This window comes from Piliocolobus tephrosceles, chromosome 12 (assembly GCF_002776525.5).
Source record: "Piliocolobus tephrosceles isolate RC106 chromosome 12, ASM277652v3, whole genome shotgun sequence".
Classification (NCBI taxonomy): Eukaryota; Metazoa; Chordata; class Mammalia; order Primates; family Cercopithecidae; genus Piliocolobus; species Piliocolobus tephrosceles.
The window spans coordinates 4,159,750-4,176,639 of NC_045445.1; the positions used below are offsets into that span (position 1 = coordinate 4,159,750).

A 16,890-nucleotide genomic window follows, 5' to 3' on the forward strand; every position below is an offset into this window, starting at 1 on the left:
AAGATGTGCAAAGAGCACCGTGTCCCCTTCCTCCTCCAACTGAACATTTCATGTCCTTCACACCCCCGTTTTGTCTGGGAGCTGCCTTATGAAGGGAATAGGTGCCTGCTCCGAGCTGGAGGAAACTTTGCCACTTACGGTGAGGTGTAGACTGAGACAGAGATGGCATGTGACAAGCACACTGAGTCTCAAATGTTCAAAAAGTCAAACTCTTCTGTTCCCCAGATCGCCAGAGTCATTAAGCAGTCACACTATTAAATGAATGAATCGATGCTGGAAAGGTACTTGCATTACTGAGATTTCTTATGGTGATGGCCCCTGCCTGATATGTATTCAGCATTTTGTAGTTTTCAATATGCATTAGAGTATAGTGGTGATGACACTGGTCTCTGAGTTTGTCACTTTCTTATATCTGTGACTTTGGTCAAATTGCTTAACCTCTCTGAGTCTCGGTTTCCTGGAGATAATAATAGCTTCTTCTTCCCAGCGTTATCATGGGGATTACAGGAGATAATGCCCCACGAATGCTTAGTAAAGTGCCTAGCACCTAGTCAATGCTGAATTAAAGGTGGTTATTCTTACTTTTGGTTCATTTGAACTTTGTTCTCAGGGAGGGCAAAGGATGGACAAAGCCCCATAGCTAGTGAGGAGTAGCTGCAAGACTAAAACCCTGGTGTTCTGAGCCCTAGTCTTAGGCCAAAAACAACTGCTACGTGAGATGCGCGTTTTCCTTCAAGGGAGCTCACAATTATTTCCATGTAAATTCAAGGACTGCTTAAAGAGAACTCTCCTCTGGGACTGGTATCAGTTTCTTTTAAGTTTGATTTGAAACACTTTTTTTGTTTGTTTGTTTGTTTGATTGTTTTCTGGGAAAGAACAAGAGAACCAGTCAAGCTGAATGCCTGAAGCAAATCTCTCTTAGCGATGCTTTCAGGATGAGGGAGAGTGGTGCAAGAAATATGCTTCCAGATGCACAGGGTTTCTTGGGACTAGGGTTCAGGGAGTCATCCCTGGCTGTTATGAAGTGTCAGAAGGAGAGCAAACAATGAAACATCTGAGATCCAGCTAAGGCTACACCCTGGAAATGCAAGCCCAGCTCTTGCAAAGGACCTACTTCGGCCATTCACCTTCCAGGCCTTATAGTAACTTGTTTGGACAGCAGGTTTCTTGGCGGACTCACAGGCCATACTGCTTTTATTTGGTTAACCTCAGTCCACAAGCACCCAGACGCTGAGATTCTCAGTGTGTGCAGAAGTTTCATATTAGCACTGGGTACCTTTCTGAGACTACAAGGATACCGTACAGCAGCACCTGTCACGTCCAGCCGAAGGAGTGAGCTCTCTCAGTGTCATCCAATGCTGTTTCAACTGTGAAGAAGACCATCTGAGAGAGTTGCTTTTGGAGCCTGAGACAAATTTTTAAAATTCTTTGATCTCCTCAACTGGGGTGAATTCTTGGTCTAGGACAGCTTGAAGTTTTAGAAAGAGTCAAGCCACTCAGAACCCAACAGAAAACTCTTTCAGAGAATGAGGTGTGGCATAAAGGAGGCAGAGGGCTGATCTTGATCAAGTCCAAAGTGTGACTCTAGAGCAATGAATGTGAATTTTTGACAAAGCTTACAAAGGGCTCTAAAGGCCATCTGCAAAGAGAAGCCAAGCCCGGAAATGAGGTAAGCAATGACAACTTCTCCAGAGTAAACGCACAGATGGCCACTCCAAGGACCTATCCTAAGGACAGCCCCCACTGGAATCTGTGCATTCAACTGTGCACTGATCAAAACCAAAGCAGTTACTTACTGGTCACACTTTTTAAGAGTGTTGGTGGAGTTGGGGAGAAGGGGAAGAGGACCCCTGCATCCATAGTGCATCAACCCTTTCTCCTACAGTTTGGCCCAAGTGAATGGAAAACAAGTGGGAAACAAAAGAGAAATTTAAAGTCATGCTAAAACTGATCATGGACTCTGGGAGCATTATTAGGTTTTCCTTTACTGACTCAATTGCTGATCATAAAAAAGAAGCATGAAATATAAAGGGTAATTAGAATGGAGGTTAGAGATTTCTTTCTAGAAGAGGCCTAAGGCCTGGAAATTTGGACAGGCTACTGGTCAAGTAATGCCTCTATCTCTGCCATCCCACCTGATTGCAATCTCTGTGAGAACTGGGGACTGCAGTAAACAGTTCTGTAAATGTCTACATGCTCAACTTGATAGCACATTCTCAATACACTGTTGGTGGTTGACAATGAGGAAACAAAGAGAAAACAAGATTTCAATCGCCTCCTTCCACATCTGTGCACATATCACAATTCTAAAATAAATAGAAAGCTGACTTGCTGAAAGTGGATTGCCCTGGGAATTGGAGAAGACAGGCCCTCTAGTTATGTGAAATGGCATTACCTCAGAGCCCAGGGCTTCCAGTTCTATGAAAAGGAAGGAAGCCGACCCACGGCTCTATAAGAGCCATTTCCTCTCTGCTCTATTAATTTCAGAGATTAAGCAAGCCACTCCTCTGTGGCCCTAATACCCTGAGATAATAGCTATTGTGTTTGCTGCAATTCCTGCTAACAGAGCTAATCTTGGTAGATTGGTGGTATTGCCGGCTTTTATTGTCAAATTAAACTAGTCAATGGCTCTCATAGTCCCTTCTATCATCTTCCTGCTCCTAGAACTACCACTGGAATCCCTAATCCTGAGTTTCAGAACACTTGGATGATGTCTGAGTTCCCAGAGAGGAAAGTAGAAGTGTGTCAGATGAATTTTTAAAAGGACAATAGGGCCAGAAAGTTGAACGGGAAGCCCTCTCTGTGCCCTACTCACTAGCTTTTTGTTCTCAGTCATACTAGGAAGCTCATGCAATATATCTAGTGCTTGCCATTCTGACTGGCTTCTATTAAGAGAAAAAGTAAGCTCGTCTTCCCTCTCCTCAGCCTTCCTCATTTTTCTTATTGAAAGAGTGCAATGCAGTGATCACTACTAGACTGGGAGTCCATATGGAGCCTTAGGTTGTATTTCCAGCTCTTCTAGAAACCCACAAGGGGTGGGATCAGCTCATCTCCTAGATCTCTTCTAGATCACATTTGAGTTCTTTATATTTTGAGTTGGAACCCTGCCACCAAGTTTGCACAGAAAATTTCAATAACACATCTTACATTCAAGTTTAAGATTAGAAGCATTCAACACCCCCCTCCCCCCATGGCCCATTGTCTGACCGATTCCTGGAGCTTTCTGGGCTCCTGACGATTTCCCACCATGGCGAAATGGGGAAGCATGCTCTTGATTACAAGCCGACTTTTCCAGTCATCCATTGTTTGACCTGCAATTTTATTCTTGACTCTCCAAGGCGTTTCCCAAACGACCTAGACACAGGGCTTAGGGAGACAAAAAGTACACTGTCTTTCAGATATGAAGATGAGACCATTGACCCCGTGAATCACAGACTTTCACTCTGAAGACAGGTTTGTGTGGAGTCAGCCACATTCCTTTTCCCTTCTTCCCACCCACCACCCTCATTGAGCACCCCAACCCCCAAGGATGAGAGGCATTTCTGTGAGACAGTTGGCTGGGATAAAATGACAGTCCTTGACCAGAGGAAAGAACAAAGTTCACTGGAAGGCAGAGGGGTGGATGGAAGAGCAGCTTCATGTGACTAAAACAACACTGGGCCTACAGGCATGGTATCTGGGTCCTAGGTCTGGATTTGCTTTTGTGTGATATGCAGTGGGATCCAGGGAAAGCTTCCTCTGGTCTATGAGATGCAATTTCTTTATATGAAAACATTGTGGCTAAATTAAGTGATGGCTTAGGGCCTCTTCAGTTCCACTAGAGTAAGTCTTATGGTTCATAGAAGAAGCAGCGACCAACTGTGGCACTGTTAGGATACAGCCAAGTGAGCTAACAGTTCAAAGCCTGACAGACACAGGAAGGGAACAATGGATATTGAAAGGGGCTCATGAAACCCTGGTGCACTGATTTACAGGAAACTGACTGAGCAGGCTATGATCATGGCTGCTTCTCCATGACAGATAAGCAGACATATGCAAACCCAGGTAAAGTTTCATTTCTTTTCGTTTTTCATGATGTAAACACGAAATAAGAGCTCCGCTAAGACACTAATATATAAGGACAGCTCTACTTCCCATAAACCTTCCCATAAACTGCCATATTGGCAGTACAGCATCAGGCTCTAAAATCTCAATGTCCAAACCTCTGCCTCTGGAAAGATGGAGAAGTACTTTTCCCCATTCTCTCACTGAGTATCACTAAAACCTCTGGACATTATATATAAAACAAACAAAATAAGACATTAAAAGGTGGAAAGAAAAAAGTATACTGGTTAGGGACCATGGGACCTGAGCAATGATGCAGTGACGAGTTCTCTGGATTTTGCTTTTGCCTCACATATACCAGACTTGGAGCTGAAGAAGCCAGAAACCCAGAATGCCAATGGGCACTAACAAAGAAGCCCCAACAAAAGCCTGCTCTTTCTAGCCAAAAGACCAGGAAAGAGGTAGCCTAGCAAGACAGAAAACTCTTAGACAATGACTGCTCTACTCCAGCCAAACACCACAGAAGAAAATGCAGTCCCATTATATTCCATCAACAAAAGCCAAATGAGGAGCCTAGACTCCACCCCCACATAGCAGCAATGAGGTGCCCTTCCCCATCCCCACTAGAGTAGTATCAGAAAAAGCCTAGTGGGGAGTTGGAATCCTCACCACTGCCCAGCAGTAATGAGTAGCTCTGCCCTCCCTGATGTCAATGAAGAATAAGATGGTGCCCCCCTTCCCTGCCAGAGCAGTGTCAGGGGAAGTCAGCTACAACAGAAAATTTAAATAAGATCCAGTCTTATAATGCAATATTCAAACTGCCCAAGTTTCAGTAGCAAAGCACTTGCCATACCAAGAACCAGTAAGATACCAAACAGAATGGAAAATATTATCGGCAGATGCCAACAGTAAGATGACACAGACGTCAGAATTCCCTGACAAGGATTTTAAAGCAGTAATCATTAAAGTGCTTCAACCAACAATTACAACCATGCTTGGAAGCAAATGAAAAAAATACAGAAAGTCTCAGCAAAGTAATCAGAATTCTCAGCAGAGAAATAGAACATATAAAAAAGAACCATATGGAAATTTTAGAAATGAAAAATACAATAATGGAAATAAATTCAGTGAATCTAATTAAGAAGAGAATGGTAAGAACAGAGGAAGGAATTAAGATAGAACAATAGAAATGACCAATCTGAACAACAGAGAGAAGATATCCTGGAAAAAAAATTAACATAGACTCAAGGACATGTAGGATTACAAACAAAAGATCTAACTTTCATGTCACTGGAGTTCCAGAAGGAGATGAGAAAGAGAATGAGACCAAAAAAAAAAAAAAAAACTATTCAAAGAAATAATTGCTGAAAACTCCCAAAATTTGACAAAAGACATAAATCTGGAAATTAAAGAAGCTGAGTGAACCTCAAACAGTATAAATATAAAGAAATCCACTCCAAGACCTGTAATAACGAAATTTCTGAAATATGAAGAGAAAAGCCTTGAATGCAGTGAAAGAGAAATGATACCTTACCTATAGAAGAAAAATAATTTGAATGAGAGTGAAATTTTGGTCATAAACCATGGATTCCAGAAGGAAGTAGTATAATATTTTTCAAGTGCTGAATAAAGGGAACTGTCAACCCAGAACCCTATACTCAGTGAAAATACACTTCAGACATGAAAGGGAGATCAAGACATTCTCAGATCAAGAGACACTAACAAAATTAGTCAACAACATGCCTCTAGTAAGAGAATATCTAAAGAAAATTCTCTAAGCAGAAAAGGAATGATAAAAGAAAGAATATTAAACATTAGAAAGGAATAAAGACCAATGGAAAGAGAAAAAATTATGGGTAAATATAATGGACTTTCCTTCTCTTGAGTTTTCCAAATTATGTTTGAAGGTTAAAGCATGAATTATAACATTGTCTGATGTGTCTGTTAAGAGTATGTGGAAGGAATATTTAACACAATTACATTATAAATAGAGGAGAGTAAAGGGGTGAAAGGAGAGGTAGGGTTTCTACACTGAAACTGGTAAAATGTTGACATCAGTAGATTATTATAAGTTAGGTATATATATAATGTAATACCTAGAGCGATCCCTTAAAATACTATACAAAAAGATAGATTCAAAAATGCTATATACGAAACAAATGGAATTCTAAACATTGTTCGAGTAACCCATAGGACGTCAGAAAAAAGAAAATAGAAAAACAAAAAACCAGAGACCAAACAGAAAACAAAAATAAATTGGCAGAACTAAGCACTAATTTATCAATAAATACAATAAATGAAAATGGTCTAAACATACCAATTAAAAGACAGAAATTGGCAAAGAAGATAACATGATCCAATGATATGCTGTTGCAAGGTGCTCGCCTCAGATATAATGATTTAGAAAGGCTGAAAGTAAAATGATGGAAAAAAACACACCATGCAAATACTAATTTTAAAAAGTAAGAGAGGTGGCTCTAGTGATATCAGATAAAGTAGACTTCAGAGCAAAAACATAATAATAAAATAAAATACCAGGGACAGATAGGGACATTACATAATGCTGAAAGTGTCAATCCACCAATAAGACATAGTACTCCTAAATGTGTATGCTTTAAACAGAAGACCTGCAAATACAGGAAGCAAACGTTTTTAGAACTGAATGGAGAAATAGAAAAATTCACATTTATAGATGGGGACTTCAACACCCTCTCTCAACAACTGATAGAACAACTACAGAGAAAATCAGCAAGATGTAGAAGAGCCCAATGACAGGTTTCAATAAGGCCTAAATAAAACGTATAGATTGCTCCACCCGAAAAGAATATAATTTACATTACTTCAAACACCCAAGAAATATATACCAATATAGACATAGTTTCAGTCATAAAACAATCTGCAAAATATTAAAAGAATTCAAATAATAAATGATGTTTTCTTTATGATGGAATCAAATTGGAAAACAATAACAGAGAGACAACATGAAAATCTACAAACACTTAGAAATTAAAAAGCATGCTTTAAAACAAATTCATGGGTTAATGAGGTCTTACAAGAAATAAAAACTACACTGAACTGAATGAAAGTGAAAATACAATGTACCAAAATTTGTGGGACACAGGTAAAGCTGTGCTGAGATGATAACCCATAAAACTAAATTTTTGTGTTAGAAATGAGGGAAAATCTAAAATTAATAATCTAAGCTTCCACTTAAGGAATCTACAAGAATAAGAATAAAATAAACCCAAAGCAAGCAGAAGGAAGAAAATAATAATCAAAATCAATAATACTGAAAGCAGTTTGATAGCAGAGTTAATAATCAAAATCAATAATACTGAAAGCAGTTTGATAGCAGAGTATATGGTGACTATAGCTAACAACAATGTATTGCATATTTCAAAATAGCTAGAAGAGAGGACTTGCAATGTTCCCAACACATAGAAATGATAAATATTAGTGACAATGGACACCCCAAGTACCCTAACTTGATACTTTCACAGTCTATGCATTTAACACAATATCATATGTACTGCATAAAGATGTACAAATATTTGTATCAATAAACATAATAATATTAAAGAGAGAAAAACAATAGAGAAACCCAATACAAATCTAGTTCTTTAATAAAATTAATAAAATGTACAACTCTCTAGCAAGACTGACAAAGGAAAAAGGGAAGATGCAAATTATCAATACTCTGAATGAAAGGGAGCTACTACTATAGACTGCAGACATGAAAAGGATAATAAGGGACTACTACTATGTACACATACAAATCTGAAAACTTAGATGAAATGGACCAATCATTATAAAAGCGCAAACTGCCAAAATGTACCCAATATGAAATAATCTGAATGGCTATATAATTATGAAAGAAATCAAATTCATAATTTAAAAATCTGAAATGAAAACTTTAAGCCCAGATGACCTCACTAAAGAATTATATTAGTTGTTTAAAGAAGAATTAGCACCAATTCTACATAATATCCTACAGAAAAGAGAAGAGGGAACACCTCCCAACTGATTGTATTACCTTGACAGCAAAGACAAACACTGTACAAGCAAGAAAACAAAAAAACCCTGCAGACCAATATTTCCCATGAATATAGAAACAAAAATCCTTAAGGAAGTTTCAGCAATTTATAAAAAAAGATTTATACACCATGATCAAGTTGAGTTTATTCTTGGTGTGCAAGGGTAGTTCAATATGCAGAAGTCAATCCATGTTAATCATATATACCACCATATTACCATAATATGCTATGTTAACAGGCAAAGACTGAAAATCATTTGATCACCTCAAAACAATATTGAAAAATGAGAAGACTCACATCCTGATTTTAAGACTTACCATGAAGCAATAGTAATCAAAACAATGTAGCACTGGTGTAAGTATAGACATATAGACCAATGGAATAGACTTGAGAATTCAGAAATAAATTCATATATATATATATTTTTTAGATGGAGTCTTGCTCTGTCGCCCAGGCTGGAGCTAAGTGGTGCGATCTCAGTTCACTGCAACCTCCACCTCCCAGGTCAAGCGATTCTCCTGCCTCAGCTTCCTGGGTAGCTGGGATTACAGGTGCCCAGGTAGCCGAGATTACACCACGCCCAGCTAATTTTTGTATTTTTGGGAGAGATGGGGTTTTGCCACATTGGCTAGGTTGGTCTGGAACTCCTGACCTCAAGTGATTCGCTTGCCTCAGCCTCCCAAAGTGCTGGGATTACAGGCGTGAGCCACCGTGCCTGGCCCATAAACCCATAAATCTATGGCCAATTGATTTTCAACAAGGGTGCCAACACCACTCAATGGGGCAAAGAATAGTCTTCAACAAATGGCAGTGTGACAACTGGATATCTACATAGAAAAGAATGAAGTTGGACTCCTACCTCATATCATATACAAAATTCAGCTCAAAATTGATCAACAACCTAAACATAGGAGTTAAAACTGTAAAACTCTTAGAAGAAAACGTAGAAGTAAATCTTCATGACCTTGAATTTCGCAATGGAACTTTAACTATGACACTAAGAACATGAACAACAACAACAAAATAGATAAATTGGACTTCATAAAAACTTTTGGACATCAAAGGATGTTATCAAGAAATGAAAAGACCTACAGAACGGGAGAAAACATTTGCAAATCATATGGCTAATTAAAACCTAGTATCTAGAATATACACATAACACCTATCATGCAACAATAAAAAAGACAACACAATAAAAAAACAGGCAAAGGACTTGAATAGATACATTCCCAAAGAAGATATATAAATGGCCAACAAGCATATATAATGATGTTCAACATTATTAGTCATCAGAAAAACGACAACCAAAACCACAGCATATCACTTCCCACCCACTAGAATGTCTATAATTTTAAAAAAGGAAAATAACAAGTGTTGGTGAGATGGTGAAGAAATTGGAACCCTCATACTTTGCTGGTGGGAATTTAAAATGTTGTGCCTGTTATCAAAAACAGTTTGGCGGTTTCTCGAAAAGTTAAACATAGAATTACCATTTGACCCCACAATTCCACTCGCAGGTATATACCCAAAGGAATTTAAAATAAGGATTCAAACAAATACCTTTGTTCAAATGTTCTTAGCAGCATCAAAAGTGGAAACATATCAAATGTACATCAATTGATAAATGGATAAACAAAATTTTGGTATATCCACATGGTGGAATATTATTCAGCCATAAAGGGAACAAAGTACTGATAACATGCTGAAACATGAATGAACATTGAAAACATTAAGCTAGCTGAAAGAAGCCAATCACAATAGGTTATATATTATATGATTCCATTTATATAAAATGTCTGGAATAGGTAAATCCATAGAGACAGAAAGCAGATTGGTGGTTGCCATGGACTGAGGGGAGGGGAAGAATGAGGACTAACTGCTTAATGAATATGAGGTTTTATTTTAGGGTGATGCAAATGTTTAGAAATTAGATAGAGCTGATGGTTGCATAACATTGTGAATGTACTAAATACCACTAGACTGTTATGTGAATTTCATCTTTGTAAAAAGATAGTGACAACACCAAATGCTGGTAAGAATGTGGAGAAACTGAATCACTCACAGCATTGCTGGTGGGAATGTAAAATTGTACGGCCACATTGGAAAACAGTTTGGCAGTTTCCTTAAAAGCTAAATATCCAGCAACTATATGACCCAGTAATTGCACCCCCGGGCATTTATTCCAGAGGAATAAAGACTTGTGTTGACACAAAACTTGCACATAAGTGTTTGTGATAGCATTATTCATAATAGTAAAAAACTGGAAACAACTTAGTAATGCTTCAATGATGGTACATGTATACTATGCAAGACTACTCAGCGATACAAAGAATTACACAGTTGATACAAGCAACTGAATGAATCTGCAGAGAATGATTGTAAGTGAAAAAAAAAAAACCATCCCAAAGGTTCCATACTATATTATTCTATTTATATAACGTTCTTAAAATAATAAAACTATAGAAATGTAGAAATGATTAGTGGTTTCCAGGGATTAAGGAGAGAGTGGGTATGGAAGGGAAGTAGATATGTCTATATATGAGCAAAATGAGAGATACCCATGGTGATTGAAAAGTTCTGTATTTCAACTATCAATGTCAGTATCCCATTTGTGATACTGTATTATCATTTCACAACATGTTATCATTAGAGGAATACAGCTGAAGAGTACATAGGATCTATCTGTATTACTTCTTACAACTTCATGTGAATCTACATCATCTCAAAAAGTAATTAAAATCATAGGATCCTATCATGTGATGCAGCAAAAGTCTTCAACAAAATTCAACACTCATTCATGATAAAAACCAGGAATAGAGGAGAATGTCCTTAACTTGATAAAGAATATCTACAATAAATCTACAGTTAACATCACACTTAATGATTAAAGACGGACTGCTTTCCCTCTAAGAGTGGCAACAAGGCAAGGCTATCTGCTCTTGACACTGATATTCAACATAATACTGGAAGCTCTAGCTAGTCCAACAAAGCAAGAAAATGAAATAAACTGCACACATTTTTAAAAAGAAGAAGTAGCTGCCCCCATGCCATGCTGCCATCACTGACACTGAACATCTGCATGGAGGCTGGCAACCCCCGCGCCTGCCAGCACCCACCCCAACCAAAGAATGTGCACCCTGTCATTCTGCTACTGCTGTTGGCACATGTGAATGAGCAAGGATCCTGCTGCTACTGCCTGATGGAGTACTTTGGCTGGCACCATCCATTGGAGTATCGTGACTAGCAGTCCAGGAACACCGCAGCCCCATCAGCACAGCATGTTTCTAACCTTGAAGGGCCAGAGAACAAAACTGAGGACTTGATACCAGCTCCCCAGAGTTAGAACACATAGCCCAGACGTCCTGAGCTGAGCTTTGCCCCACTAAAATCTCCCAGAAACAAAACCAGCCAACTGAACCCACCTTATATCACAATCTTTGATGTTCCCCAAGGACATCAAAAAAGAAAAAAAAAAAAAAACACGCAAAGGAATGCAACTTCAAAGACTGAAAGAATTTCAGCCCACAAAGATAAGAACTAGGCCAAGAACTCTGGCAACTCAAAAAGCCAGAATGTCTTGTTACCTTCAAATGACCACACTACTTCCCCATAATGGTTTTTTACCAGGCTGAAATGGCTGAAAGGACAGAAATAGAATTCAGAATATGGATAGAAATAATGATCATCAAGATTCAGGAGAAAGTCAAAACCCAATCCAAGGATTCTCAGGAATACAATAAAACAATACAGGAAATGAAAGACGAAACGGCCATCTTAAGAAAGAGCCAAACTGATCTGAGAGAGCTGAAAAACTCACTTCACAAATTTCAGGATACAACTGAATGTATTAACAGTGGGATTGACCAAGCTCAAGAAAGAATCTCAGAGCTTGAAGATTTACTCTTCAAAATAACTCAGATAAAAAATAAAGAAAAAGCCATAAAGAAGAATGACCAATACCTCTGAGAAATATAGGATTATGCAAAGAGATCACATCTATGACTCACTGGCATCCCTGAAAGAGAAGGAGAGAAAGCAAACAACTTCGAAAACATATTTCAGGATATTGTCCACAAGAATTTCCCCAATCTACCTAGACAGGCCAGCATTCAAATTCAGGAAATACAGAGAACCCCTGAAAATACTACACAAGAAGACCATCCCCAAGATGCACAGTCATCACATTCTCCAAGATCGAAATGAAAAAAAAAACAAAACAAAACAAAAAAAAAACATGTTAAAGGCAGATAGAGAGAAGGGGCAGGTCACCTACAAAGGGAACCCCATCAAGCTAACAGCAGACCATTCAGCAGAAACCCTACAATGCTAGAAAAGATTGGGGGCCTATATTTCAGCATTCTTAAAGAAAATAATTTACAACCAATAATTTTATTTATAGCCAAATTAAACTTCATAAGTGAAGGAGAAATAAGGTCCTTTTCAGACTAGCAAATGTGAAGGGAATCCTTTCCAGACTAGCAAATGTGAAGAGAATTCATTAACAGTAGACTTGCCTTACAAGAGATCCTGAAGGGAGTGCTAAATATGGAAAGGAATGGCTGTTACCACCCATTGCAAAAGCACACTTAAGTACATAGGCCAGTGACACTATAAAGCAACCACACAAACCAACCTGCATAATAACCAGTAAACAACATGATGACAGGATCAAATGCACACATATCAATACTAGCCTTGAATGTAAGTAGGCTACATGCCCCAACTGAAAGGCACAGAGTGCCAAGTTGGGTAAAGAAGTAAGACCCAATGGTATGCTGTCTTCATGAGACCATTATCACATGCAATGGGCACCCATAGCCTCAAAGTAAAGTGATGGAGAAAAATCTACCAAGCAAACAAAAAACATAAAAAAGCAGGGGTTGCTATTCTTTTATTTTTTTGAGACGAGGTCTCACTCTGTTGCCCAGGCTGGAGTGAAGTGGCACAACCTCAGCTCACTGCAACCTCCACCTCCCAGATTCAAGCAATTCTTTGCCTCAACCTCCTAAGTAGCTGGGATTACAAGTTATGTCTGCCACCATACCCAGCTAATTTTTTGCATTTTTAGTAGCGATTCGCCATCTTGGCCAGGCTGGTCTTGAACTCGTGACCTCATGATCCACCCACCTTGGCCTTCCAAAGTGCTGGGATTACAGGTGTGAGCCACTGTGTCCAGCCAGGGGTTGCTATTCTTATTTCAGACAAAACAGACTTTAAACCAACAAAGATAAGAAAAGACAGGAAAAGCATTACATAATGGTAAAGTGCTCAATTCAACAAGAAGAACTAACTATCCTAAATACATATGCACCCAACACAGGAGCATCGGATTCATAAAGCAAATTCTTAGGGACCTCCAAAGAGACTTAGATAACCACACAATAATAGTGGGAGACTTCAACTCTCCACAGGCAGTACTAGACAGATCATCGAGGCAGAAAACTAACAAAGATATTTAGGACCTGAACTCAGAAATTGACCAAATGGACCTAACAGATATCTACAGAACTCTCCACCCCAAAACAACAGAATATACATTCCTCTCATCTGCAAATGGCACATACTCTAAAATCCACTACACAATCTCACATAAAACAATCCTCAGCACATTCAAAAAAACTGAAATCATACCAACCATATTCTTGGATCACAGTGCAATAAAAATAGAAATCAATGCTAAAAATTTCTCAAAACCATACAATTACATGGAAATAAAACAACGTCCTCCTGAATGACTTGGGAGTAAATAATGAAATTAAGGGAGAAATCAAGAAATTATTTGAAACTAAGGAGAACAAAGATACAACATACCAGAATCTCTGGGACACAGCTAAAGCCATGTTAAGAGGGAATTTCATAGCACTAAGTGTCCACATCAAAAAATTAGAAAGATCTTAAATTAACAATCTAACGTCACAATGACAGGAGATGTAGAGTAACTAGAAAAACAAGAGCAAATGAGCCCCAAAACTAACAGAAGACAAGAAATAACCAAAATCAAAGCTGAACTGAAGGAAAAGATGTGAAAAAACATACAAAAGATTGAGAAATCCAGAAGTTGGTTATTTCAAAGAATTAATAAGATAGACCACTAGCTAGACTAATTTAAAAAAACAGAGAGAGGATCCAAATAAATATAATCAAAAATGACAAAAGGCGCTGACCCAACAGAAATACAAAAAATCCTCTGAGACTACACCAACACCTCTATGCACAAAAGCTAGTAAACCTAGAAGAAATGGATAAATTGCTGATAACATACAACCTCCCAAGATTGAACCAGGAAGAAATTGAATCCCTGAACAGACCAATAGTGAGTTCTGAAATACAATCAGTATTAAAAATCCTACCAACCAGAAAAAAGCCCAGGGCCAGATGGATTTTCAGTCAAATTCCACCAGACGTGTAATTCCTGGTACCATTCCTTCTGAAATCATTCCAAAAATCTGTGGAGGAAAGACTCCTCTATAACTCATTCTGTGAGGCCAGCATCATCCTGATACCAAAACCTGGCAGAGACACAACAAAAAGAAAACTTATGGCCAATATTCTTGATGAATATAGACACAAAAATCTTCAACAAAATACTAGCAAACCAAATCCAGCAGCACATCAAAAAGCTAATTCATCATGATCAAGTAGGCTTTATCCTTGTGATGCAAGGTCAGTTCAACATATGCAAATCAATAAATGTGATTCATCCCATAAACAGAACTAAAAACAAAACCCACATGATCATCTCAATAGATATAAAAAGGCTTCCAATAAACTTCAATATTCCTTCATGTTAAAAACCCTCAACAAACCAGGCATTGAAGGGACATACTTCAAAATAATAAGAGCCATCTATGATAAGCCTACAGCCAACATCATACTAAATGGGCAGAAGCTGGAAGTATTCCCCTTGAAAACCAGGACAAGACAAGGATGCTCTCTCTTACCACTCCTATTCAACATAGTATTGGAAGTCCTATCCGGAGCAATCAGGCAAGAGAAATACATAAAGGGCAGCCAAATAGGAAAAGAGAAAGTGAAACTATCCATTTGCAGATGTTATTATTCTATTCCTAGAAAATGCCATATTCTTGCCTAAAAGTTACCTGATCTGATAAACAACTTCAGCAAAGTTTTGGAATGCAAAATCAATGTTCAAAAATCAGTAGCATTTCTATACACCAACAACATCCAAGCTGAGAGCCAATTAAGGAGGTAATCTCATTCACAATAACTACAAAAAGAGTAAAATTCCTGGGAATATGGCTAACCAAGGAGGTGAAAGATCTCTACAAGAAGAGTTAAAAAATAAACTGCTCAAATAAGTCAGAAATGACACAAACAAATGGAAAAACATTCCATGCTCATGGATGGAAAGAATCAATATATTGTTAAAATGGCCATACTGCCTGAAACAATTTATAGATTCAATGCTATTCCTATCAAACTAACAATGACATTCTTCACAGAATTAGAAAAAAAATTAAAATTCACATGGAACCTAAAAGAAGCTGAAATAGTCAAGGTAATCCTAAGGAAAAAGAACAAAGCTGGAGGCATCACGTTACACAACTTCAAACTATATTACAATGCTACAGTACCCAAAACAGCATGGTGCTGGTACAATAACAGGCACATAGACCAGTGGAACAGAATAGAGAGCCCAGAAATAATGCTGCACACTTACAATCTGATCTTCAACAAAGTTGACAATAAGTAATGAAGAAAGAACTCCATATTCAGTAAATGGTGGTGGAATAACTGGCTAGCCATATGCAGAAGATTGAAACTTGACCCCTTCCTTACACCATATAGAAAAATCAACTCCAGGAGGTTTAAAGACTTAAATGTAATACTTCAAACTATAAAAATCCTGGAAGATAACTTCGGAAATATCATTCTGGATATAGGCTCTAGCAAAGATTTTATGACAAAGATGCCAAAAGCAATTGCAATAAAACCCCAAAATTGACAAATGACACCTATTTAAACTAAGGAACTTCTGTACAGCAAAAGAAACTATCAACAGTGTGAACAGATAACCTACAAAATGGGAGAAAATATTCTCAAACTATGCATCCAACAAAGGTCTAATATCTAGAATCTATAAGGAACTGAAATCAACAAGCAAAAAATAACCCCATTAAAAAGTGGCAAAACACATGAACAGATACTTTTTAAAAGAAGTCATACATGTGGCAAACAAGCATATGAGAAAATGCTCAACATCACTAATCATTAGAGAAATGCAAATCAAAATCACAATGAGATACCATCTCACCCCAGACATTTAATGGCTATTACTAAAACATCAAAAAATAACAGAGGTTGTGGAGAAAGGGGATAGTTATACACTACTAGTGGGAATATGTATAACTAACTGAACTACTAGACATCTACAGAACAAAAGCAGTTTAGTGATTTCTCAAAGAACTCAAAGCAGAATTAACATTTGATCCAGCCATCCCATTATTGGGTATATACCCTAGGAAGTATAAATTGTTCTACCACAAAGACACGTGCATACATGTGTTCATCACAGCACTATTCACAATGGCATATACATGGAATCAACCTAAATGCCCATCAACAGTAGACTGGATAAAGAAAATGTTGTATATATACACCGTGAAATACTGTGCAACTGTAAAAAAAAAAAAAAAAAAGAAAAAGAAAAAAAAAGAGGAGATCATGTCCTTTGCATAAACGTGGATGGAACTAGTGGGCATTATCCTAAGTGAAAAGAAAAAAAGTCCAAAAACTGCATGTTCTCACTTACAAGTCAGAGGTAAGCATCGAGTACATATGGACGTAAAGA

General features: G+C 37.9%; 1 protein-coding gene across 1 annotated transcript in view; it reads right to left on the reverse strand.

Moving 5' to 3' along the window:
* Positions 1 to 16,890, reverse strand: part of MAMLD1 (mastermind like domain containing 1) — a 139,783-nt gene that overhangs the window by 63,216 nt on the left and 59,677 nt on the right. Inside the window, exon 2 of the mRNA XM_023202185.2 lies at positions 3,208 to 3,366. Coding sequence (XP_023057953.1) covers positions 3,208 to 3,303 — 96 coding nt within the window. The 5' untranslated portion in view covers positions 3,304 to 3,366. The remainder of the gene's footprint in view (positions 1 to 3,207; positions 3,367 to 16,890) is intronic.